Source organism: Sus scrofa, chromosome 6 (assembly GCF_000003025.6).
Source record: "Sus scrofa isolate TJ Tabasco breed Duroc chromosome 6, Sscrofa11.1, whole genome shotgun sequence".
Classification (NCBI taxonomy): Eukaryota; Metazoa; Chordata; class Mammalia; order Artiodactyla; family Suidae; genus Sus; species Sus scrofa.
The window spans coordinates 17,645,428-17,669,560 of NC_010448.4; the positions used below are offsets into that span (position 1 = coordinate 17,645,428).

Here is a 24,133-nt window from a genome sequence, read left to right on the forward strand (position 1 = left end):
CCTCCCGCCTCTCCTTGGCAACCTCAAATCCGGCCTCTCTAGCTGCCTTCGCGTGGTTCGTCACGCGAGCGCCCCGCGGCCTTGGAGGACCAGCGGGGAATGCAAGCCGGCCGGGTGAGGCGCCATGGAGACCGGAAGTGCGGCGTTGCTTCCGGTCCTGGATTCCGAGCCAGCGCCCTCGCCGAGCGGGAGGCGAAGGGACGCCGCTGCTGAGAAGATGGCGGCGACGGAGACGATCCCTGCTTCAACTGCGGCCTCGGCCACGGCGACGGCCACTGCGGCTGCTCTCGGGGAGGTGGAGGATGAAGGGCTCCTGGCATCGCTGTTCCGGGACCGCTTCCCAGAGGCCCAGTGGCGGGAGCGGCCCGACGTGGGCCGCTACCTCAGGGAGTTGAGCGGCTCGGGGCTGGATCGGCTGCGGCGCGAGCCAGAGCGCCTGGCGGAGGAGCGAGCGCAGCTGCTGCAGCAGACGCGCGACTTGGCCTTCGCCAACTACAAGACCTTCATCCGCGGCGCCGAGTGCACCGAGCGCATACATCGCCTCTTTGGCGACGTGGAGGAGTCGCTCGGCCGCCTGCTCGACCGCTTGCCCAGCTTCCAGCAGAGCTGCAGGTGCGGCGGGCCCAGCGTTTAAGGGGCTTTTAAGAGCTGTGACAGCTAATATTTACGATGAGGGAAATAGCTAACACTTAGATAGCGCTTACCAGGTGCCACGCTCTCATCTGAGCATTTTATTAATCCATTTAAACGTCACAGCAGCCTTCGAGGTAGGTATTATTCCCATTTTGTATATGAGGAAGTCGAGACACAGAGGTTAGTGACTGACACAAGGCACAGCTAGTAAGTCTCGAAGTCAAAATTGGAACCCAGCAGCCTCGTAGGGCTGTCGTGAGCGCTAAGTAGAGAATCCATGCAAAGCACTTATCATTGGATCTGACATAATTAACACTCTACAGTTGTCACCTTCATACATATACACACAACACACAGGTACACACAGTAGCTTGGACCAGGGTCGTTGGCTCCAAAACTTTCATTGATAGGAGAATGCCAAGGAAATCCTCTCATTCGGGGGCAGTAAAAATTATCCAAAAAATCCAAACAAACCGTCCTATCGGAACCATATTCTTTTTTTTTTCCCCTCCCTTTTTAAGGCTGAACCCACAGCATATGGAAGTTCCCAGGCTAGGGGTCGAATTGGAGATAACAGCTGCCAGCCTATGCCACAGCATTGCAAGATCCAAGCTGTATCTGCGACCTACACCACAGATCACGGCATTTCTGGATCCCCAACCCACTGAGTGAGGCCAGGGATCAAACATGTGTCCTCGTGGATACCAGTCGAATTCCTTTCCACTGCTCCACGACAGGATCTCCTCGAGCCATATTCTGCCTCTCTCGAACCTCAATCCACAAATTCTGCTTTCCAACCTCACATGATAAAAGTTTCAAGTTTTCTTTGTCTTTGCACATTTGACCATGGCTTCTGTACTCTTCCAATACCCTACAAAAGACAGGGAGCTTCATAAAGCAGGACTTTACAGTTATGGGGAAGAAATGGAGACTGCAGCAGGAACTAAGGATGGACAGTGGCATAGGAGAAGATTAAGAGGCTGAGGGAACTTGGGGTTAAGGTTGTAGTTTCTAGGTTAGGCAGGCATTATGAAAAGAAGAATAGCTGTCATTGGAGGTGCCATTGTGGCTCAGTAGAAATGAATCTGACTAGCATCCATGAGGACGCAGGTTTGATCCCTCGCCTCCCTCAGTGGGTTAAGGATCCAGTGTTGCCATGAGCTGTGGTGTAGGTCGCAGACGTGGCTCAGATCTGGTGTTGCTGTGGCTGTGGTGTAGGCCAGTGGCTGCAACTCCAATTGAACCCCTACTCTGGGAACCTCCATGTACTGTGGGTGCGGCTCTAAAAAGACAAAAAAGGAAAAAAAAAAAAGAGCAGCTATTATTAGAGGAACATTTACTCTGTGTTGGGTTCTGCATTAAATGTTTTATATACATGATCTAATTTAATCCTCACATCCTTATGAGGTGGGTCTTATTACTATTTTACCAATGAGGAAACTAAAGACTACCTTGTTACAGCTTGTTCAGTGACAGATCTGGGTTCAAACCTTTTTTTATCATTTATTAGTTGTGTGATCTTGGACAACTTGCTTAAAGTCTTGGGTTAAAATTTCGTCAAGGATAAAAGTATTTAACTTCATGGGTGTGGTATGAAGATTAAATCAGAAAAATCATCCAGCCCAGTGCCCAGTTCATAGTAAATGCTCGGTAATTGCAGTTAAGGTGGATGCAGAACCACTAACGTTCTCCTGATTGTTACTAGGAATTTTGTGAAAGAGGCTGAGGAGATCAGCTCCAATCGCCAGATGAACACCCTGACTCTAAACCGGCACACAGAAATCCTGGAAATCCTGGAGATACCTCAGCTCATGGACACCTGTGTCCGGAACAGCTATTATGAAGAGGCCCTGGAGCTTGCAGCCTACGTACACCGACTGGAGAGAAAATACTCCTCCATCCCTGTCATCCAGGTAGCCAACTTGCCCAGAGAGGACTCAAACTGATGTGCTTGTTATAATTCTGTGGTCATCACTGAACCATTAGGCAGAAACCTTAGGGAAACTCCTTGCATGCTTCTGCCAGCCAGGCAGGCTTAATCATAAAATATACATTCATTTATTCAATCAATTGATAAATATTAATCATGTACCTGGAAGTGATCTCTTCCAGGTGCTGGGGATACAATGTGAACAAAGACAGGCTCTCATGAATATAAACTGATAGTTGGCAAATAAATAGCATCCTTTCAATTAGTGTCTTAAATCATGGAATGGGCAAGGAGAGTAAGGTGGGTTTTTCTAGGTAGTCAGGAAAGGCTCTTCTGGAGTGATGACATTTAAGCTGATGACCCAGGTGATGAGAAGCCAGCCACAGGAAGAGTAGGGGAGAGCAAACCAGAAATTGGTAAGAACAAGTACAGAGGGCTCAGGAGGGGGGAGGTTTAGAAATTTAAAGACAGCCATTCTGACTGGGTTGCAGTGAGTAAGGGGACAGCATAAGGAAGCATGTGAGGGCAGGAGAACCAGGCAGGGCCTGTAGGCCACAGTGAACCCAATGTCTGTTGGCGAACCTGTGTGCAGCAGTGTTAGGAAATCCACTTCCCATTTGGGGGAGGCAGTGGAAATATTGGTCTGTGGTGTTCAGGGGCAGTTGAATGGGTTCCAGGAATGTCCGTCTCAGCGTGGTCACTCACCCCCTGTATCGCCAGAGCATTGTGAATGAAGTGCGCCAGTCCATGCAACTGATGCTGAGCCAGCTGATCCAACAACTGAGGACCAACATCCAGCTCCCTGCCTGCCTCCGTGTCATTGGCTTCCTCCGGCAAATGGATATCTTCACTGAGGCTGAGTTGAGGGTCAAGTTTCTGCAGGCCCGAGATGCTTGGCTCCGTTCCATCCTGACTGCCATCCCCAATGACGACCCCTATTTCCATATCACGAAAACCATTGAGGCCTGCCGTGTCCATCTATTTGATATCATCACCCAGTACCGTGCCATCTTCTCAGATGAGGACCCACTGCTGCCCCCTGCTGTGGGTGAGCACACTGTTAATGAGAGTGCCATCTTCCATGGCTGGGTGCTGCAGAAAATCTCGCAGTTCCTGCAGGTGCTGGAGGCTGACCTCAACCGGGGGATAGGCAGCCGTCTGGACTCTCTGCTGGGGCAGTGCATGTACTTTGGGCTGTCCTTCAGCCGGGTAGGGGCTGATTTCCGGGGTCAGTTGGCTCCTGTTTTTCAGCGAGTGGCTATCAGCACTTTCCAGAAAGCAATTCAGGAAGCAGTGGAGAAGTTCCAGGATGAAATGAACTCCTACACCTTCATCTCGGCTCCAGCCATCCTGGGCAGCAGTAACCTGCCCGCTCCAATTCCCGTCACTCAGCCGGGGACCCTGCAGCCGCCCATGGTGCTCTTAGACTTCCCGCCCCTTGCCTGCTTCCTCAACAATATTCTAGTTGCCTTCAATGATCTGCGCCTCTGCTGTCCTGTGGCCCTGGCACCGGATGTGACTGGGGCCCTAGAGGATGCCCTTGCCAAGGTGAGCACCTTCTTTAGTAACGGGCAGCCAGACTTGTGTAACAAACCAGCCCATGAGACAGTGGTACCTGCTGACTTAGGTTTAGTGTAGTTTCAGAGCTTTTTCTGGTGGAGAAGCTCTGGTTAGTCTCCCTTTGTGGGATCTAGAACAATCCAAAGCTCACCTATAGTAATGACTCAGTAATGTACTCACTTTCTTTTACCAGATAATAAGATCGTACAAACAGCCACTTAAAACAACTTACATTTATCACATCTCAGTTTCTGTGGGTCAGGAGTACAGGCATAGCGTAACTGGGTGGGTCCTCTGCTCACGAGGTTGCAGTCAAGGTGTTGGCCAAGCTGTGGATTCATCTGGAGCTCGGGGTCCCCTCCGTTCAAGCTCATTCAGTTCCTTACAGTTGTAGGACTGAGGTCCTCAATTCCTAGAGACCCCCTGACTCTGTAGGCAGTTTACAGTGTGGCTTTTTGATTCTTCAGGGCCAGTGGGAGAACATCTCTCCTGTCTGAGTATCTTCTGGGGCCATCGTCTACAGTCTTTTAAGAAAGCTTATCTGATTAAGTCAGGCCCACCAAGCATGACCTTTTTGATTAATCCAAAGTCAGCTGATTAGGGATGTTAATTAAAACTGCATCACTGCTGATGGTGATGGACTAACCCAGTGATTGTCCCTGTCTCTTAGGTAACTCAAGTAATTCTGGCCTTCCATCGCTCTGAAGAGGCTGCCTTCAGCAGTGGGGAGCAAGAGCTCTTCCTCCAGTTCTGCACTGTCTTCCTGGAAGACCTTGTTCCTTATTTAAATCGCTGTCTCCAAGTCCTTTTTCCTCCAGCTCAGATAGCACAGATCTTAGGTAAGAAAAGTGAGGAAAAAGATTTTTTTCTTTTTAGAGCCGCACCCATGGCATATGACATTCCCAGGCTAGGGGTCCAATCGGAGCTGTAGCTGCGGCCTACACCAGAGCCACAGCAATGCCAGATCCTTAACCTACTGAGCTAGGCCAGAGAGCGAACCCGCAACCTCATGATTCCTAGTCAGATTCATTTCCACTGCACCATGACGGGAACTCTGAAAAAGATTTTTTTTTTTTTTTTTTTTTTTTTGTCTTTTTGTCTATTTTGTTGTTGCTATTTCTTGGGCCGCTTCCGAGGCATATGGAGGTTCCCAGGCTAGGGGTTGAATCGGAGCTGGAGCCACCGGCCTATGCCAGAGCCACAGCAACACGGGATCCGAGCCGAGTCTGCAACCTACACCACAGCTCACGGCAACGCCGGATCGTTAACCCACTGAGCAAGGGCAGGGACCGAACCCGCAACCTCATGGTTCCTAGTCGGATTCGTTAACCACTGCACCACGACGGGAACTCCTGAAAAAGATTTTTTAAATTACTTTATTGATTTAATTAATTCACATACTAAGTAATTCACCTATTCGTAAAATTCAGTGTTTTTAGTAAATGTACAGAGGTATGCATCCATTACCACCATCTGATTTTAGAATATTTCCAACACCCCAGAAAGATCCTTGGTGTTCATTCCCCAATCCCAGCCTTAGGCCCTGGCTACCATTTAACTTACTTTCTGTTGCAAAAAAACTGCCTTTTTTGAACACTTCTTATCAGTAGAATCATACAGTATGTTTATATTCTGGCTAAGTGGAAAAAGGTAGTCACAAAAGAACCACATATGGTATGATTCCATTGATATGAAACATTTATAGAAGGGTTTTTTTTTGTGTGTTTGTTTTTTGTCTTTTTAGGACTGCACCCGGGACATATGAAGGTTCCCAGGCTAGGGGTCCGTCCAATCAGCTGTAGCCGCAGGCCTACCCCACAGCCACAGCAATGCAGGATCAAGCCCCGACTGGGACCTACACCATGGCTCACAGCAACGCCTATCCTTAACCCACTGAGTGAGGCCAGGGATCGAACCTGCTTCTTCAGGAATGCTCAGATTCATTTCCACTGAGCCACGACAGGAACTCTTAGGTGTTTTTAAAAAATTTTTTTTTCCAATCTTCCTTCACGTCCGTGTGCCCACTCTCTCTGTGCCTGTGAGGGGGTTCTGGGAGGCCCAAAGCACAGTGGGCCAGTCATCACCCCGGCAGAGTGGCTGCTCTCCGCCTGCCCCCAGCTTTCCTTTGGGCGTGGCACAGGGAAGCCGGTGTCTGCAGAGGCTCTGCTGGCACTTCCTCCATCCCCCCTACTCTGAGTGCTTTTCCCGATTACCATCCCAGCTGGCTTTAGAGTATAGCTTCCTGTCCTGAATCACACAGATGACTTTTACTGTATGCAAATAGGAAATAAGTGGTTTTTCTTTTTTTTGGTGACACATCACTGTTTAAACTTACTTAACGCTTTTTGTACTTTCCCTTCCATCTGGGCCAGGCATTCCACCCACTCAGCTCCCCAAGTACGGAAACCTTGGGCATGTGAACGTCAGCGTTGTCCACGAGCCTCTCGCCTTTATCCTGCCGAAGAAAGAGATGGTCTTCTGTCTGGACGAGAAGGAGCTAGTCCCGGAGCTCGCAGCTCCAGCACCAGAACCCTCTTCCGAAGGCCACACCTCGAGCCTGTCTCCCCAGCTTTCCCTGACCCGCAGCAAGAGGTGGAATCCGCGGGGACGCTGCAGTCGGACGAACCCAGCGCGGGCACTTAACGGGCGCCTCCCGCTCCCAGAACCGGGTGCGGCGGGTCCCGGGGTGGGCGGCCTAGGGGCTGACTGCCTGCAGGGCTCGGGGAACGCGAGCGGCCGCGTGGGTTTAGGCTGGAGGCGGCCTGCAGTGCCTCCTCTCCGACAGGCAAGGGCGAGGCTGCGACGGCATAATGAAGGGAAACCTGATTCTTCCTGTAAATGGTTGATTAAACTATCAGAAATGGAATTAAGCGGTAAAGTTGACTGACGTCACCTAGAGGCGGGCTGAGCAGTGTGAGCGGCGTCGGCGATCCCGGAAACGGCCGAGGACTACGCTTCCCAGCGTCCCTGGCGACTGGAGTCCGGCGGCTCTGCTCCACGCGCCATGGATCGGGTGAAGGCTGTGGTGCTGCTGGGGTGGCTGCAAGCGCGGGCGCGTTGCTGCGTGAGGCCGGCCCTGCTGCGGGGAGCGGGCGGCGGCGCCCGGGCCTGCAGCTCCACGCCGGTCCCGGACGGACCCGAGGGCCCAGCGCGCCGGCGCTCCTACTGGCGCTACGTGCGGCGTCTGGTGCGGGGAGCGCCGGAGCCGCCGTACCCGCGCGTGTGCCAGGTCGGGGACCCAGCGCTGCGGGCCGTGGCGGCCCCAGTAGAGCCGGCGCAGCTGGCGGGGCCCGAGCTGCAGCGGCTGGTGCAGCGGCTGGTGCAGGTGATGCGGCGCCGGCACTGCGTGGGCCTCAGCGCGCCGCAGCTCGGGGTGCCGCTGCAGGTGCTGGCTCTGGAGTTCCCCGACGCGCTCTTCCACGCCTGCGCGCCGCGCCTGCGCGAGATCCGCCAGATGGAGCCCTTCCCCCTGCACGTGTTCGTGAACCCCAGCCTGCGGGTGCTGGACAGCCGCCTGGTCACCTTCCCCGAGGGCTGCGAGAGCGTCGCCGGCTTCTTGGCCTGCGTGCCCCGCTTCCAGGCAGTGCAGATCTCAGGTGCTGGGCGGTGGGGTCCCTGGGGCCTTTGGGTAAGCGCGTGCGTCTCTTCTGCCTTTGGAGGCGGTGGCCTCAGATCCCACGGAAGGGTTTCCGCAAAGTTCCTGTTAAAGTGTAGACGTGTTGATGGCTAATCAGCAGGACCCAGGAGGGGAGGAGATTCAGGACTGAGGGAATGAGTTGAGGCAGGAGGCGCCTTTGAAAGCAGAGCCAGACGGGAGCAGGGGTTGGAAGGGAGGACTGTTCGGCTGTTTGCTCACACCCCATCCTCTGCCCTGTGCCATCTGGCTCACTCTGTTACACACACATAACTGCCCAATAATATCTGTCATCCTGGTGGAGTGGGAGAAGTGGGACCCATCTTTGCCCAGCCATTACCTGTCTGTCATAGCACGGGATGTTTTGCAGAATGTGGTTCTTTGCTGGGGTTGGGATGATTGTTTCTCTTGAGCAAGAAGATCGTTTCTCATCTCAGCCCCATAGTGAGCCCAGCAACCTACCTGTCACAGTTGGGAACCAGGTTGAATACTTGGTTAAGAGGCAGAGCTGAGACATCTTTTCTAGTAAGTATAGGGGCTGCTGCCTGCATTTTCTTCTGATGTTGCCAGGGGCAGGGAAAGGGTAAGAAGGTTGAGAATGATGCAGTTCAGCATGTCCTCACTCAGGTTGTAACTTCCTTTGCAGGGCTGGACCCTAGAGGAGAGCCAGTGGTGTGGCAGGCAAGTGGATGGGCAGCCCGCATCATCCAGCATGAGATGGACCACTTACAGGGCCTCCTATTCATTGATAAAATGGACAGCAAGACGTTTACAAATATCCACTGGATGGAGGTGAATGACTAAAGCCTTCCTGCTGCGTCTGAGGAGCCTGAAAACCAAGACGCAAACATTTCAGCTTTGAGCATGTCTTACTTCACATGGACTTGGTATTGGCTCTGCTGACAGTGGACTGCCGATGCATGCCAGACTGAGTTGGCAGATGTTAAAAATACTTGCCCTGAAATGAGTTACAGACAATGTATTGCTTTCAACTTAAAAATAACTCCCCTAAATGAAAGGACACATTTCCTGGCAATTTTATATGGAGATAAGGGGCCAAGTAAATAACCAATCTCAGTAGACATTTTAGAAGAGCTGTATCATCTATTCCCAAAGCCAAGATTTGACAATAATGTAATCCCAAAACATCTGGAGGCTATGTTTAAAAATGTGGCTTAAGGAGTTCCCGTCATGGCTCAGTGGAAATGAATGTGACTAGTATCCATGAGGATGCAGGTTCGATCCCTGGCCTCACTCAATGGGTTAAGGATCCAGTGTTGCTGTAAGCTGTGGTGTAGGTGGCAGATATGGCTCAAATCTGGCATGGATGTGGCTGTGGCTTAGGTCAGTGGCTATGGCTCCCATTTGACCCCTAGCCTGGGAACCTCCATATGCTGCGGGTGCAGCCCTAAAAAGACAAAAAAAAAAAAAGCGGATTAAGGCTCTGATTGATCATTTTCACCAAGTTTTTATATTTACAAAAGGCTCGTGTATGTGTGTGTTACTACAGAGTGTTTGTCTTGGACACCTGTTTACCTATAGAAGTAAAACACAAGACAGAATGTCCCCAGTTCATGGAAGTGTTCAATGATGCTGCTGATGTAACATTATATACATTATACATTCATACATTTTTAACAGGTTCAGATAGTTTAGGTCTCCACCTTTTGCTTTCCACCTGTAACAGAGCTGGGGGAGATTTTTCTGCTGAGATCTCTGAGGCAGCTGGTACTTGCCTCATTCTTTGGGTGGAGGCCATGGAGCAGGGCTGGGGAGGGGTGATAACCTTTCACACACGATCTGAAAGAAGAACATTCTGATGAAACCTTTCCTAGGCCAAAATGGCATAAGTGGAAGAAGCAATTCTTTAGGACACGTCTGGCTAACAGATGCACAAAATAAACTGAGATAAAGCACAGATGCTCACACAGTTCAAAGCTATGGGGACTTGATGCTGAGAGCAGTTCTCAGGGAAAGAGCTTGTCGATGCCACCCTGGCAGCTGTGGGTACGCACCACTTCTTTAACGACTCACCGCAAAACAAGCTGAATGCTGTTTTAGCTTTCAGCTTTTTTTTGTAAAAGTGAAAATCTTATTTGAATTTCTTTTCCATTAGTGAAAACAGGTACTAATACAAATCTTTCATAAAAGTGGTGTAAAGTGAATTTTTGAAAAGTGGGGAATGCCTGTAGTTGAGAAGAAGCAATGAGCCTCTTCCTGTCACAATATGGACAGAAACAGAAAGCAGAACTTGTACCTCCTCATCACCACACTTACTCTGAAAAAGTACATTAGCATCACGCTGACCAGTGTTTAGCTTTAAGATTCTGTCAGAGCTTTGTCAAAAGGTGAAGGAGCTTCTTTCCATACTTGTCTTACCTCGATTTTGTTGAATTTTGCAATGCAAGTGCTCTTACCAAACAAAGTCTTCAAAATCCAAATACCTAATAAAATAAAAGGAATTCCCTGGCGCCTCAGGGGAAAGATCTGGGGTTACCACTGCAGTGGCCCAGTCCTTAGCTTGGAAACTTCTGCTTGCCATAGGCGTAGCCAAAAAAAGTAAATAATAAAATCAAATATCACAGTGTTAAAAAATACCCATGGAGTAAAAAGTCTAGCAACTTGTTTAGAGAAAACGTGTCTTAAACAGTAGTTAATTAAACGACCCCAGGTGAGACTCCCCTCTCACCATGGCTTTCTCTAAACAGCCAAATCTCAGACCTGGGAGGCTAGGCAAAAGTCAAGTGGTTCTCTGTGCCTCATACTTCAGAGAGTAGGGCCCAGTGCCGCCTGAGGGGACGGTAGACTTGGCCAGCAGGGAATCTAGATCGGGTTCTCATTTATACTGGATCCTTAGGGAGGTTAGAATTCAGTGAGCCCCCTTTCCCTTGGGCGATGCCCAGAAGCTCCTGCAGGGTGGCACCAACGCCTTCCGAGGTGTTGGCACAGCACTGTGAGGGTGCTGGTCCTCAGTACTGCCCGTGTAATGTGTATCAGTAGTATCTGCCTGAAGCTTCCTGACTTAAGGCCCCAGAGTAAGTGACTGCTCAGAGAGGCCCTCAGAAAGCTTGGGACTGTCTGTTGCTGCCAACATGAGATTTACTGTTGTAACCAAATCCACAAACAAGGAAGGATTTAATCAACTAGCCGAAGACACTACAACCCAAAGACAAATCCTTGCATTCCCAACAAAGAAAATCTCCCCCACCTTGGGCAGCTGTGAAACCACACACACAAACCAGCATCTTGAGCTAATAAAAGTTTTAGAAGGCAGCTTACACAGTGAAAGCCAAAGCAGGCAGAAGGTTTAGAACAGCATTCCCCAATAGGGAAGAAGTGGATTTCACATTAAGCATTTAGGGAAGGAAATTCTTCTGCACCTATCAGTCATGTTTAGTACAGATGATGAGGTCACCATGTCACCCTCAGTAGTGAACAGGACATTCTCCCTGTCACTGGTGGTGGAGAGAGAAACAGGGCAGCTCTGAAAGCTGTGACTAGAGCTGAGGATGAATCACAGCGGCCCTATGGTTTCTGCTAACCGCTGTGACTTGCCTAGCTGTTCAAGCAGTGGAAATGAGGAAGCAGGCTGAAAAAAAGGCAAGGACCTTGTAATTCAAGTAAAGGTAACTGGAGGTAGAATTAAAAACAAAACAAAACACAGCTAAGTTAAAGCAGTACAGGCAGGGGGCACTAATAGTGATTGGTGGCTGAAGGGACATAACTAATCAAGACCATTAATGTGGGAACTCAAGTGAATGACAAAGATCCCAGCCACGTTGTCATCTGCAGGTCAGGCCTGCTGATGCTCCAGATAAAAAGACTGGGGCTGACCAGCATTGGAGAGGAACACTGAGTCTGAGCCTTCAAAGAACCAATCGAAAGTTCGCTCAAATTCAGCAGCCTCCTCCCCAAATCAAACACCACCGAGCAAAGCTAACATGATCAAGAAGTGGCCACCATAATCAGATCTGGGCCTTTCTGACTGAAGATATAGAGGAATACTACCAGGTTCTTGAGGGGGGAAGAGAGCTAAAGCAACTGGATACTAGGCCTTTTCTGTGTATTCAGAGGCTTGTGGAGAACGTGTGACAGCCCCTACCTACTGCTGCTGCTGCCCCTCAGGCTGCACTTCCCAGGAGTGCCAGCTCTGGGACCTTAAGGAGCTCACCAGGATTGTCACAAATTAAATACCCAAGGGAGCTGGACAAGCAATGCAAATGCGTCCGTTTGAATGGGGATGGGTGAGCTGGAGAGCACAGTCCCTCTATGAAGTGGACAGCTGCTGCTCATCCGCAACTGATCTAAATTTTTACGTCACCTCCTGATTTTTAAATGCTGGCAGCAGATCAAACCAAGTACAACCACAGGCCATGTCTGGCCCACAGGCCTCCCCGTTTGCCCAGGTCCTTTAAACACCTGCCACCATACTTCTGAGGCCTTGGGGGGAGAAAGGCCTCGTGAACTTGCATGCAGAACAGGCCCGGGAACTGCAGCAGCTGGTGGTATTTCTACTTACCTACTACTCCACAGAAGAGTAGAAACCAGAGGGTCTTTCTGGAAGCAAGAGCCCCAGAAAGGGTCAAAGATGAGATCACTCAGATGGCTCAAGAAGGGGAACGGATTTATTAGCCCATTTCCAGGACAGGGACCCAGGGGCAGTGGCTGGGTTCAGTGTTCTCACATTCAGAGGGAAGGAGGCGGTGAAAGCCGCCCAACTGCCCTCATTCTTTCTGATCTACACAGCTTTGTGCTCACAATACCTGTCCTCTCCTCCTGCAGGGAGGACATGGGGCTCAGAGGGAGCGCATGGCTTAGCGTTACTCTTGGCCTTTCCCGGCAGAGCCTGGGCTGTGGACCCAGGGCATCAGCCATTCTGTTCACAAGGAGAAAGACTGGGGTCTGGAAGGATGGGCGGCGGGGCGCTGGCCAGCTGTTCTGAAGGTCTGCTGTACCAACCCCACAGCGGGGGCTGCTCCCTCTCCCTGTCGCTTCAGGGAGTTTTTATTTATCAACAAGACGAAAATCCAAGCAGCATTAATTTAGGGGAACAAAGAATGGTTTAAAAAAAAACCATGAAGGGGCAGGACCAGGAGGTGGTGAGCAGCCAGAAGAGGAGGAGGAGGAGGAAGCAGGAAGAGCCCGTATTCCACTGGGTGCTGAACGTGCTTCTGCATCTCTAGCCGGGGAGGCTCTTCCTTCCTGCTCCCTGTCTGGTGGCCAGACAGCAGAGGGACGCTGCAGTGACTGTAGGACAAGCCCCGGAGCCCTGTCTGGCCAATGACGTGGAGAGTACCATATATTTACCCCCATCAACCTCCCACCTTCACCATCACGCAAGTGAAGAAGCTTTTAACTCTCCTGTCCAAAGTCCTCTGAGAATTTCTTCACTTTCAGGAGGTCATCTGCATTCACTGTGGGCCGAGTGGTAGCCAAAGACCGGAGCATGTCCGACTGCAAAGACAAGTGCTTGCAGGTGAGGGGGGGGCTGGGCTCCAGGGCCTCTGCCTGCCCCAGCCCCGTGCACACCAGGGTGGGAGCTGCCTCCAACGTCACCCCTGCCCCCAGGGGCAGACTCCCAGTGCCCGGCGTCTTCGAGAATGCCTCTGGGGGCAGGGATGCTCTTCTCTCCTGAGGCAGCTCAGGCCATTTCCAGACGGCCTACTTCCGGGTGAGAGAATCTAAGTCCCCATCATTTCGTAACTCGCATGAGCTCCTTCTAACTGCACGCGCACCACACTGGGCGCAATGGCAGACACCTGCCTCAGAGGAGAGACAAGATCACCACCAAGACCAGGATAAGGTGAGGTCACGACTACTCAGGCAAGGAGTTCCCGCCATGGCTCAGCAGTTAACGAACCTGACTAGCATCCATGAGGACTCGGGTTTGATCTCTGACCTCGGTCAGGGAGTTAAGGATCCAGCGCTGCTGTGAGCTGTGGTGCAGGTTACAGATGCGTCTCAGATCCAGTGTTGCTGTGGCTGTGATGTAGGCCGGCAGCTGCAGCTCCAATTCGACCCCTAGTCTGGGAACCTCCATATGCCATAAGTGTGGTCCTAAAAAGACCAAAAAAAAAAAAAAAAAAAAAGACTAGTCAGGTGAGAGGCTGCCTATGCAACTGCAGCAAATCAAATTGTGCTGACCAGGCATTTACTGGTTCCTTGTGTGTACAAAAGAAGCCAAACCCATGCAATGGAGCAGTCATCGCCTGGCCTTTCCTCTTCCTGTTGAAGAAAACAACGCTACGGCCTCCTTCCTGGGTCCCCATCGAGTCTAATGGCAGGAGCCCCAGCTACCCAGAGCCCCAGAATCCATTCTGTTTAGGAGGAGCCACAGCTCAGGACATAGAAGGGGAGAAACATTTTTATTCTTAGACTCAAGCCCCCAACCTCCTGGCTCTGTGTGGTCCTCTCCCCTTTGCCACTTACCATGCAAACCACAGGCTCTAAGAGTTTGTCACCAGGGACATCCATCCAAGTCATCTCCATGGCCTCTGGGTCCCCTGGGGAGCATGGGGTCAGGAGGTCATCGATCATAATGCTGGGGTTGGTGCGGGAAGGGCCACAGACCTGAAAGCAAACAGGAGTTTGACTGGCTGGAGAGGCTGTCCCTCAGCACTTGGGGAAGAGGCAGGATGCTTCAGACTTCTAGGTCCTGGGAAGGTGCTGGCATGGTGTAAACGAATGCCTGGGTTTCCACATCATCAGTTTGATCCGAGGGATGGGCTCCTTCAAGCTCTCAAAGGACTGGGTAGTCATTGTGGCTCCAAGTATGATTTCAGAGGTTCGTGATCAGCATACTATTTCAACCACTGTTCTCCAGAATCGCAATCTGCGGCTCAAATTCCTATATATCTTCCTCATCCTCCTCAATTTCATCAAGACTCACCACAAATGTGTCTCATTGAAAATGTTAAAAAAAAAAAAAAAAAAAAGTTTTTCTAGGAGTTCCAGTCATGGCACAGTGGAAACAAATCCAACTGGGAACCATGAGGTTGTGGGTTCGATCCCTGGCCTTGCTCAGTGGGTTAAGGATCTGGCGTTGCCATAAGCTGTGGCGTAGATCACGGACGTAGCTCAGATCCCGCGTTGCTGCGGCTGTGGTGTAGGCCGGGAGCTGTAGCTCCGATGACCCCTGGCCTGGGAACCTCCATATGCCGTGGATGCTGCCCTAAAAAGGAAAAAAAAAAAAAAATTTCCAACTGACAGCAATTTACTCCACTAGCAACAATTCAAAAAAAGAGTGCCAAGTCCCACCCCTGCTGGGAACCTCAGAAACATCAGACCTCCCTCCCCTACTCTGTCTTCCCCCACTGCCCTCTAAGAAACGAGTCTTTGTCTGTCTTCCCCGCTAGAAATGAGGCTCCTAACGCACAGGGATTTTTGTCTGCTGTGGTCACAAGTGTCTCCCCAGCACCCAGAACAGCGCCAGGCACACAGTAGGACCCTCGGCGACACCTGACAGAACCTGCTGTGTGAGTGGAGTTCCTCCTCACGGTGTGTGATTTTGCACCCATCACTTCTCAGGCCTGGAGAAGGTCCCACCACAGTGCTGACTGCAGGGGTGGCAGAGGTTCCATTCATGGTGCCCTGTCCTCTAGCATCACACAATCTGAGATGTGGCCCTCAAGCAAGAACTGCAGGGCTGGGGAGCAGGTGCAACCTCAGCCCCAGTAGCCAGAGGCCCACCTTGCACTTGCCCAGGGAGCTGGCACAAAAAGCCGATATCCCCTTTCCTGCAACACTGAGCAACTTCTTGCTGGCCGCTCACCTTTTTGAAGTGAGTTGCTGACTGCACTTTCCTCACAGGCTGCATGAGCGAGTCCCGAACAATGATGCTGATGTCCGCGCCCGAGTAGCCCTCTGTCTTCCGGGCCAGTTCGTGGATGTTGGCCTCTGTGAGGTTGTGGGGAGTGCTTCCCAGATGCAACCGGAACATCTGGGCGCGGGCAGCCTCCTCCGGCAACGGGATATAGATTCGCTTTTCAAACCTACAGAGCCAAGCACACAGCAGGACTTGAGTGTGGATGGCAAGATGGTCTCAATGAAGAGGCGTGGGGGTGCCTCCCGTGGCTGGCTTCACCAAGGGCTCTGCAGACACAGAGAAGCCTCCAGAGAAACAGGGTCAGGCTGTACCCGCCACTGCCAACAGCAGGTTGACTGTGGCCGGAGACAGACCTCAGCTCCTAGCTCCTCCCAGGGAAGACTCACCTCCTTCTAATGGCTGAATCCAACACCCACGGGATGTTTGTGGCACCAAGCACCAGAGTCCCGTCATTGTTATTCCCCACCCCTGTGGAGAAAGGGAAACAGATGCTGGCTTAACATCTGCAAGGATCAGTAGGAACCTGCAGGAAGGGCCTCAGGGGCTTTGTGTCCTGAACTGCAGCCGTCTCCATGTCACCACTGGCAGGGCCCTGGCTGGCTTTGCTGGGGTGATAGAGCCCCCCAAGCCCTGCCTGCCTCGGAAGGGGCAGGGAGGTGGCCAGCCAAGGCCACAGTGAGCTCGCCTTGAGGAGAAGGCGCTAAGAATTTCCCTCCACCCTAAGGATAGTCAGATCCAGCCAGAGCTAAATCACAAAGCCCTGAGCCAGCTTCCGGTGGGACGGGAACCAGGGAGGGGACGGGGGACTGCCACACACCCTGCATCTGGACCAGGAACTCTGTTTTGATCCTTCGGGCAGCCTCGCTCTCATTCTCGTTTCGGGATCCGCAGAGTGAATCCACCTCATCGATGAAGATGATGGAGGGCTTGTGCTGCCTGGCCAGCTCAAAGAGGTTCTTGACCAGCCTGTGCGGGCGAGACGCGAGGTTGGGCTCTGGACGCCTGCACATACTGCACAGGGGAGCTGGCGTGGGGAGTAAATCAACTACACCAGGTCCCAGCAGAGGACACTCGCCGGACACCCAGTTGCTGTGAGCACCTCCCCCTTCCCTTCATGAGGACTCAGGGCTCCCAAGTTGCCTTCCAGTTTCCGCTGGCTTTGTCAGGACAGCATCCCACCCGACCAGTTAGCAAGATACCCCTCTCCTGGCTACTTCTCCCTGCCGTCCACAGTGGCTCCTCCGAGAGGGAACCCCAAGGGCAGGGAAGCTGGACCATGAGCAGCTGCCATGGTCTGACTTACTTCTCACTCTCCCCCAGCCACTTAGACATCAAGTCTGAGGAGGACACAGAGAAGAAGGTGGAGTTGTTGGCCTCCGTTGCCACTGCTTTGGCCAGGTAGGATTTCCCTGTGCCGGGGGGTCCAAAGAGCAGTATCCCCCGCCAAGGGGTCCGCTTGCCTACGAGAAAGAGTGAACCAAAGTGAGCTTCCTCCTGGCGGTGGAAAGGGAACAGAAAGCAGCAGAGAGGCCTCAGTTACAGGAAACAGGGTTAGAAAGGAAAGGTTCTACGAGGCAACTAAATTACCTGCCCAGAGCTTGGTCCCAGCCCTGGCTTGTGACCCCTATGACCTGGCAAAGTGACACTACCTGGCACTGGCTCCTGACCCTGCCTACCAATGGAACAGTCAAGTCAAAGCTCTAATCATAAAAGGGTTTCTGACACTGGAGAGCAGCTGGAGAGCTGACGACCACGACGAGCGGGCCCTGGGCCCTCTCCTGCTAAAGACAAAGGGAGCCAAGCCGCCACCTGCCACATGGACACCTTCAGAATAGGGAGCCCTCAAGAGCCTGATATTTTTATTTTTTACATCTGGACCTTAAGTGGCTCAACATGAAGTTCCCATTCTGGCTCAGTGGTAACAAACCACTAGTATCCATGAGGGCCCAGGTTTGATCCCTGGCCTCGCTCAGTGGGTTAAGGATCAGGCATTGCCGTGAGCTGTGGCACAGGCCAGCAGCTACAGCTCTGATTTGACCCCTAGCCTGGGAACTTCCATATGCCTCGGGTGGGGCCCTAAAAAATAAAAAAATAATAATAAAAAAAGTGGCTCAATGCTTACCTGTGAACAAATGTGGAAATTTAATTGGCAAGATGACAGCTTCTTTGAGGGCCTCTTTGGCGCCCTCCAGCCCGGCCACATCATTCCACCGAATGTTGGGCTTCTCCACCACGACGGCACCTGCAAGATGGAAACAGAGCCTTCACCTCAGAGCTCGACCCACCAGGGGTCCTCGCCACGTCCCCCTCCCCCTGCCACAGGCCTCAAGCCTCTTACCCATCAGCTGTTCTTGCAATTTCTTTTTCTCTGGATTATCCCCTTCGCTGTCACTATCACTGCTGGGAAAGGAGACAGAAGATGAGAGGCTGGAGCAAGAGGCAGCTGGCAAGGAGGCTCTCAGAGCAGAGTGAGGCCAGGCTCTGGCTGCCCGCACGGTGCTAAAGAGACACTTTCCCTGCTCAGCAGTGCTGAGAGCCACGCACAGGCACCTGGAGGATGCCAGGCCACGCATCACAGCACTCACTCTGGATTCTCCAGGAGGTGCTCTCATCACCTGCTTCACTTCCTCATGAAGGGAGTAAAATGAGAGGCCTTCTCCTCCCTAGAGGGCTGGTGAGGGCCCTGTGCTTTGGCTGGACTTCGAGAGCAGCAGGCAAGCACTTGGAGCTGTTATTGGCCTTTTGCAGGGATTCAAACCAGGACAGCAGTGGCTGTGCCTCCAGGCCAATCCCTATCCGACCCGAGCAACGTGCCTTCCTTAACTCCCCTGCCCGCCTGCAGAGGCCTGCCCCTGCCCTTCCCCACTGTGTCTCCCGCTCTGGGGAATCGAAACACAGGCATGTCCTCTCTACCCAGGTGCAGAGCCTCCCACCCCTGGGGAGAGAGCTGACACACCACCTTCTCTCTCCTTCTGCACCACCCTCCTGCTGGGCACCCTCCCCTGGACCCCAGAAGCCTTTGTGTTCAAACTACAGATGTGAGGTGACAGGCTGTGGAGGGAACACTGGCTTTGGAATTAGAAACAGAGCCTCAGGGGAGTTCCCATTGTGGCGCGGCGGATCCGACTAGGAACCACGAGGTTGTGGGTTCGATCCCCGGCTGTGATCCAGGGTTGCCGTGAGCTGTGGTGTAGGTGGCAGATGCGGCTCGGATCCCGAGTTGCTGTGGTTCTGGTGTAGGCCGGTGGGCTACAGCTCCGCTTCGACCCCTAGCCTGGGAACCTCCATATGCTGTGGGAGCGGCCCTAGAAATGGCAAAAAGACAAAAAAATAAATAAATAAATAAATAAATAAAGATACTTCCCAGGATGTTTTTAAAAAAAAAAAAAAAGGAAAAAAAGAAACAGAGCCCCAGGTGTGGGTCCAAACTCCGTCAAGTACTAGCTGTGTGCGACCTTGGCCATCCCTGAACCTTTCCGAGTCTGTTGCCCCATGTGTCAGATGAAGACGATAACTGCAATGACAGCAGTTGCTGCGCGCCAAGCTCTCTTCTCAGGGCTCTACCCACATCATCTCACTTGTTCCTTAGAGCAACACCAGGAGGGAAGTCTTATTACCTTCCTCCTCCTACAGATGAGGGTCATGGCACTTGTCCAAGGTCACATGGCTGGGAAGTGGTGGAGCCGGGTTAGACCCCGAGAGTCTGGCCGCAGAGTCCAAGGCTGGCTCCCCACCTTGCCCAGAGTGTTTCCACACAGATCCAATGAGAGAGTGTACACGGAGCAGCCTGGGAAGCGCTTGATGAAAGCAGCTACACGCATCATCATTATTATGAGAAGTCCCCCAAAGGAAGATGCTGCGGACGTCCACGACAGCATCGGTACCAAGATGATAGCTACACAGGAAAGAGACAGCTGCCCATCGGGGCTCTGGTCCCGACGGGGCCCTCCACTCCTCCGTACTCACCCCTTGCTCTCACTCTGATTCTCTTTGACTGGCTTCTTGCCATGCTTCTCTTTGTTTCGTAAATAATCCTTCAGCTTCTCTGCCCGGTCTAGGTACTGCATGCACTTGGCTCGAATGCTCTCCTTGGCCTTGTCGTTGTGTGCCTCATCTGCAAAAGGGGAACTAGGTAAGGGCCGGTGAGCCCCTGAGGGCCCGCCCTCCTCTTGCAGGGGCTCTGCAGCCAGGGAGGACCCCCCATGAGACTCACATTTGATAGCGTGTAAGAAATACTCCACGGCATGCTGGTAGAGCCGGAGCGCCTCCTCGTAATTCTTGGCTTTATCCTCTTCTGTGGCTTTTGTCACCAAATCAATGGCTTTCTGCAAAGGCAAAACATAGAAGCCAGTGCTTACCAAGAGATCCAGCAATTCCTTGGGTTCCAGAGAGCAGGAAAACACTGTAAGAGATACTGCCAGGGCTGCCTGGGGATTTGTCAGTCACAGACCATTATGTTGGCTACTTTTCCAACATCAACTAGAAAGGCCTTAAAAGGAACCTGTAAAAGAGAGCCATCCCTCTTCGCAATACGCTCATGTAGTGAAAACCAACCTCTCTCTCAGTCAAGTGGAAGCCTCGTCAAACATCTCAGATTTAAGGCTTGAAGGGAGAATTCACTTTCTATTTCATGGTTTCAGAGGAAAGAGAAATAGACCTGGACTGGGCCTGAAACACGGGAAACACCAGAACCAATTGACTGCCATGCTGTTCTATACGGAGGCTAGAAACCACCCCTGACCTCGAGGGCCAGAGAAGAGCCAGCAAGCCAGCCAGCAAAGTCCTTCTTCGGTCCAAGAGTTTTATGAGATGAACTTAAACGGATCTCTCCTTCTTGCCACTGGTCCAACTTGTTTCTCTAGGCTGAAAAGAGAAGACAGTTCCCTCAAGCTGATACTTAGAGAAGGGATGCTTGGACCCGTGGTTCAGTACACCGGTAGCTCCAGGAAGAAAAGTGCATGCTTACTCCAGAAGCATAAACGTGCGGCCACTGGAGGGGACCAGTCCTCTGGAACCTCCTAAGCACTCTGCATATCTCTGTGAACCTCATAAATCCTGTAGCCCTGTGCTCTGGACTGAACTTAAAGCAGGCTGGATCTTTCAGGCAGCTGCCCCACACCTACATAACCAGTTTTAGAAACCACGGCTTCACCAACCCGGGAAGCATGACCAGAATTATCCTCCTCAAGCTGATACAGCACTAGACACCAGGCAGGCAGATCCCCCGGTATCCACACAGTTCCGTCGGCAACGAACAATAAGCCTCCTGACCAGCTCTTGGCAGGACCCGGGCATTTATGGGCCTTTTCTCATCTGACAGTAGTAAGTCTCAGAAAGACACACGGAGCTCTACAGAACAAACAGCCTGGGGTAGGTCAGGCTAGCGTGATGTTAAATGAACTCGCCAGGTTGAACAGATGAGGAAAGGTGATAGGTAGCTACTCTATTCAGGCTTTAGCTCCACCCCAACGACCAACAGAGAATGGCTAAAAGGCCTGAACTTTCCCAGATGATCAGCTTAAGCACAAGCTTCACCTGAACACTCTCCTCCACGAGGCCCTTCAGACAGACATGAAAGCGATGCTCCCATGGCCAGAAGCCTCTGATCTCCAGAACACACCCTCCTGGTTCCCTTGGCTTTTCCACTCTACACGTTTTCCTGGGTGTGTCCTTTTGAAAGGGGGCTTCAGAACAATCCTCTAGGTATGCTCTGCCCCCCCACCACGTGGCAGAGGAGGCCTGTCCCCTTCCTCCTTCTAGACACCCTACTAGTTAATGCACCTAAGAGTACATTCAAATTTTCTGGCAACCATAGATTTCCACAAACAAAAGGCCTCAGCTGCCAACTTGGAGGCAAACAGTTTTGCATAACAGGAGCAAAGGGTGGCAAAAAAAAAACTGACTGCCCAAGTAACAGATCCGGCAAAGGCTGAGAATAAACCAAAAGGGTAACAAAGATGTGCTAACAAAGGAAATGGCAAACTTTCTGTAAAGAACCAGAATGTAAGTATTTAAGCCTTTCCTGCCATATAATCACTTCTCAACTCTGCCTCTGTAGCCCCAGAGTAGCCAAAAACAATACGTACATGAATGAGTAGGGATGTGTTCCAATAAAACTTTATTTATAGACACTGAAATTTGAATTTCATGATTTTTACACACCATGAAATACCCTTTTTAAGACACTTAAAAATGCAGAAACCTACGACATTATGTTAAGCGAAAGAAGCCAGTCACACAGAACCATGTATTTTATGATTCCATTTATATGAAATGCCAGAATAGGCAAATGCATAGGGACAGAAAAGTATATTAGTGGTTTTCCTAGGGTTGGGAGGGATAGAGGGACTGGGGGTGACTGCTGAAGGGTTTTTTTTGGGGGGGTGATGAAAGTGTTCTAAAAGTGATTGTGGTGATGGCTGCACAACTATGAACATAGTAAAAGCACTCAATTGTATACTTAATTTTTTTACTTTATTTTTTGCTTTTTTTAGGGCCGCTTCTACAGCACGTGGAAGTTCCCAGGCTTGGGGTCGAATTGTAGCTGCGGCTGTCGGTCTATGCCACAGCAACAGAGGATCCGAGCTGCATCTTCAACCCATACCACAGCTCACAGCTACACTGGATCCTTAACCCACTGAGCAAGGCCAGGGATTGAACCCAAATCCTCATGGATATTAGTTGAGTTTGTAACCAACTGAGCCACAATAGAGACTCCCTGAATTGTACACTTTTTTTTTTTTTTTTTTTTTTGGTCTTTTTAGGGCTGCACCCGCAGCATATGGAAGTTTCCAAGCTAGGGGTCGAATCGGAGCTACAGCTGCAGGCTGACACCACAGCCACAGCAACGCCGGATCCAAGCAGCATCTGCAACCTACACCACAGCTCCCGGCAATGCCGGATCGTTAACCCACTGAGCAAGGCCAGGGATCGAACCCACAACCTCATGGTTCCTAGTCGGAGTCGTTAACCATTGCACCACGATGGGAACTCCATGAATTGTACACTTTAAATGGATGAACTGTATGGCATGTGACTTCATTTTAATAAATCTGGGGTTTTTTTATTTTTTTCTTTTTATGGCCGCATGTACAGCATATGGAAGTTCCCAGGCCAGGGGTCAAATTGGAGCTGCAGCTGCTGACCTAAGCCACAGCCATGGCAACACCAGATCCGTGCCACATCTGCAACCTACGCCACAACTTGCGTCAACACTGGATCCTTAATCCACTGAGTGAGGCCAGGGATCAAACTCGCATCCTCACGGACACTATGTCGGGTTCTTAACCCGGTGAACCACAATGAGAACTCCTAAGGCTGTTTGTTTGTTTGTTTGTTTAAATTTTTTTTAAAAAATTCTTAGCTTACAAGCCATATACGGAGTGTCTAGGCAGGTGGCATCTGCAGGCAATGATGGTGGACCCTTGTGATAACAAATGAGAGCTTCTGCTGGTGGGTGGTGGGGTCTGGCTTTGGACTTCAGCAAATCCTGGCCTAGTACCCCAGAATTCCATGCCTCTGTTCCCCTCTTTCCTCCACTGCAGTAACCATTCCCCCTGCACCTCCAGGTACCTGCAGGAATCCCCAGCCCCCCATTCTGTGACTGCCTGGCCAAATGCCTCTTCCTCCATGACGTCCTGTCCAACTCCCCCAAGCACTGTCTGTCATCACTTACTGACCGCTTGCGATGTAGCAGACACTGTGTTAAAAATGCTTTACCGAAGTCCTCTATCTAGAGCCACTATCACAGGAACCCTACAGAGTATTAACCCATTTTACTGAGAGGACACCCGAGACTCCAAAATCAGCCAACTAGCCCAAGGTCACATGCTAGTAAGTGGCAGACCCGAGATCCAAACTCAGGTTCGAGGCACAAACAAGTTTTATGTTTCCCAGTCCAATAAGGGCCGGCAGCACCTGGAGGATGGGTCAGTCGTGCATCCAGGTGGCGCCAGCCCAGCACCACCCTTCCCGATCCAGAGAATGAATGAGGGGTCTTTGGGCGAGAAGAGGAAATGGGAAGGAGCCAGGGCTTGTTCGAAGGGAGGCAGGACGACGAGGAGGGACAGCCGGCAACCCGACCCCAGGCCCGAGCTTCCCCAGCCCGTGAGGCCGGATGAGGCTCAACCCCACGGCGGTCCCGGGACTCCAGTCACAAATAGCGGCCTCGGGGCCGGGCTTTCTGAACAGAAGGCTACCCTTAGCTCCGAGCGCGTGAAAACAGAAACGCGCGGAGGCGACGAGAGGGCGATGGGGCGGGGGCCGCGAGGCCCGGGCTCTGAAGAGGCCGCCCGCCCGCCCACAGGCCCCGCCGCCCTCCTTCGGCCTCCGCAAGCCGGGCCGGGCCAAGACGGGCCGTGCCGAGGTACCTGGAGGGTTGGCGTTGTCATTTCATCTCCTGGGCTCGCCCCACACCTCGCGGCGCTGCTTGGGGCCTCGGTCCGGCCCCGGGAGCCGAGGGGCTGCTCCGGCGCGGGGAGCGCGGCGGGTCGGCGCTGGGCGCGGGTAAGGTGGCTTCTCGCAGCCGGAGCCGAGTCCGTGGGTGAGCGAG

At 51.9% G+C, this 24,133-nt stretch overlaps 3 protein-coding genes across 11 annotated transcripts; 2 read left to right on the top strand and 1 right to left on the bottom strand.

Annotated features, from left to right (window-relative positions):
* On the top strand, positions 117–6,874 carry COG8 (component of oligomeric golgi complex 8). The gene is given in 6 exon segments (XM_003126905.6): positions 117–612; positions 2,339–2,546; positions 3,284–4,111; positions 4,794–4,962; positions 6,496–6,663; positions 6,666–6,874. Coding segments are annotated over 6 exon segments (1,962 nt in total). The 5' UTR covers positions 117–124; the 3' UTR covers positions 6,767–6,874.
* Positions 6,870–12,830, top strand: PDF (peptide deformylase (mitochondrial)). 7 transcript variants are annotated; one of them, XR_001303622.2, is made up of 3 exons: positions 6,870–7,719; positions 8,195–8,282; positions 8,404–12,830. XR_001303622.2 is itself a non-coding variant. In XM_013988509.2 (3 exons), exons 1-2 carry the CDS (start codon positions 7,128–7,130, stop codon positions 8,267–8,269), a joined length of 699 nt encoding a protein of 232 aa, XP_013843963.1. In that variant the 5' UTR covers positions 6,870–7,127; the 3' UTR covers positions 8,270–8,282; positions 8,404–12,830. The 7 variants fall into 7 exon arrangements, 5 of the variants coding, with proteins under 5 accessions (XP_013843963.1, XP_020949532.1, XP_005655829.1 ...); XM_013988509.2 differs by having other exon boundaries at positions 6,870–7,751; XR_298517.3 differs by having other exon boundaries at positions 6,870–8,282.
* Positions 12,365–24,133, bottom strand: VPS4A (vacuolar protein sorting 4 homolog A). 3 transcript variants are annotated; one of them, XM_005655767.3, is made up of 11 exons: positions 23,952–24,133; positions 19,796–19,907; positions 19,549–19,696; positions 17,921–17,979; positions 17,705–17,824; positions 16,886–17,042; positions 16,400–16,548; positions 15,969–16,050; positions 15,529–15,748; positions 14,187–14,327; positions 12,365–13,211 (listed from the first exon to the last, which is right to left on the bottom strand). In XM_005655767.3, exons 1-11 carry the CDS (start codon positions 23,970–23,972, stop codon positions 13,110–13,112), a joined length of 1,311 nt encoding a protein of 436 aa, XP_005655824.1. In that variant the 5' UTR covers positions 23,973–24,133; the 3' UTR covers positions 12,365–13,109.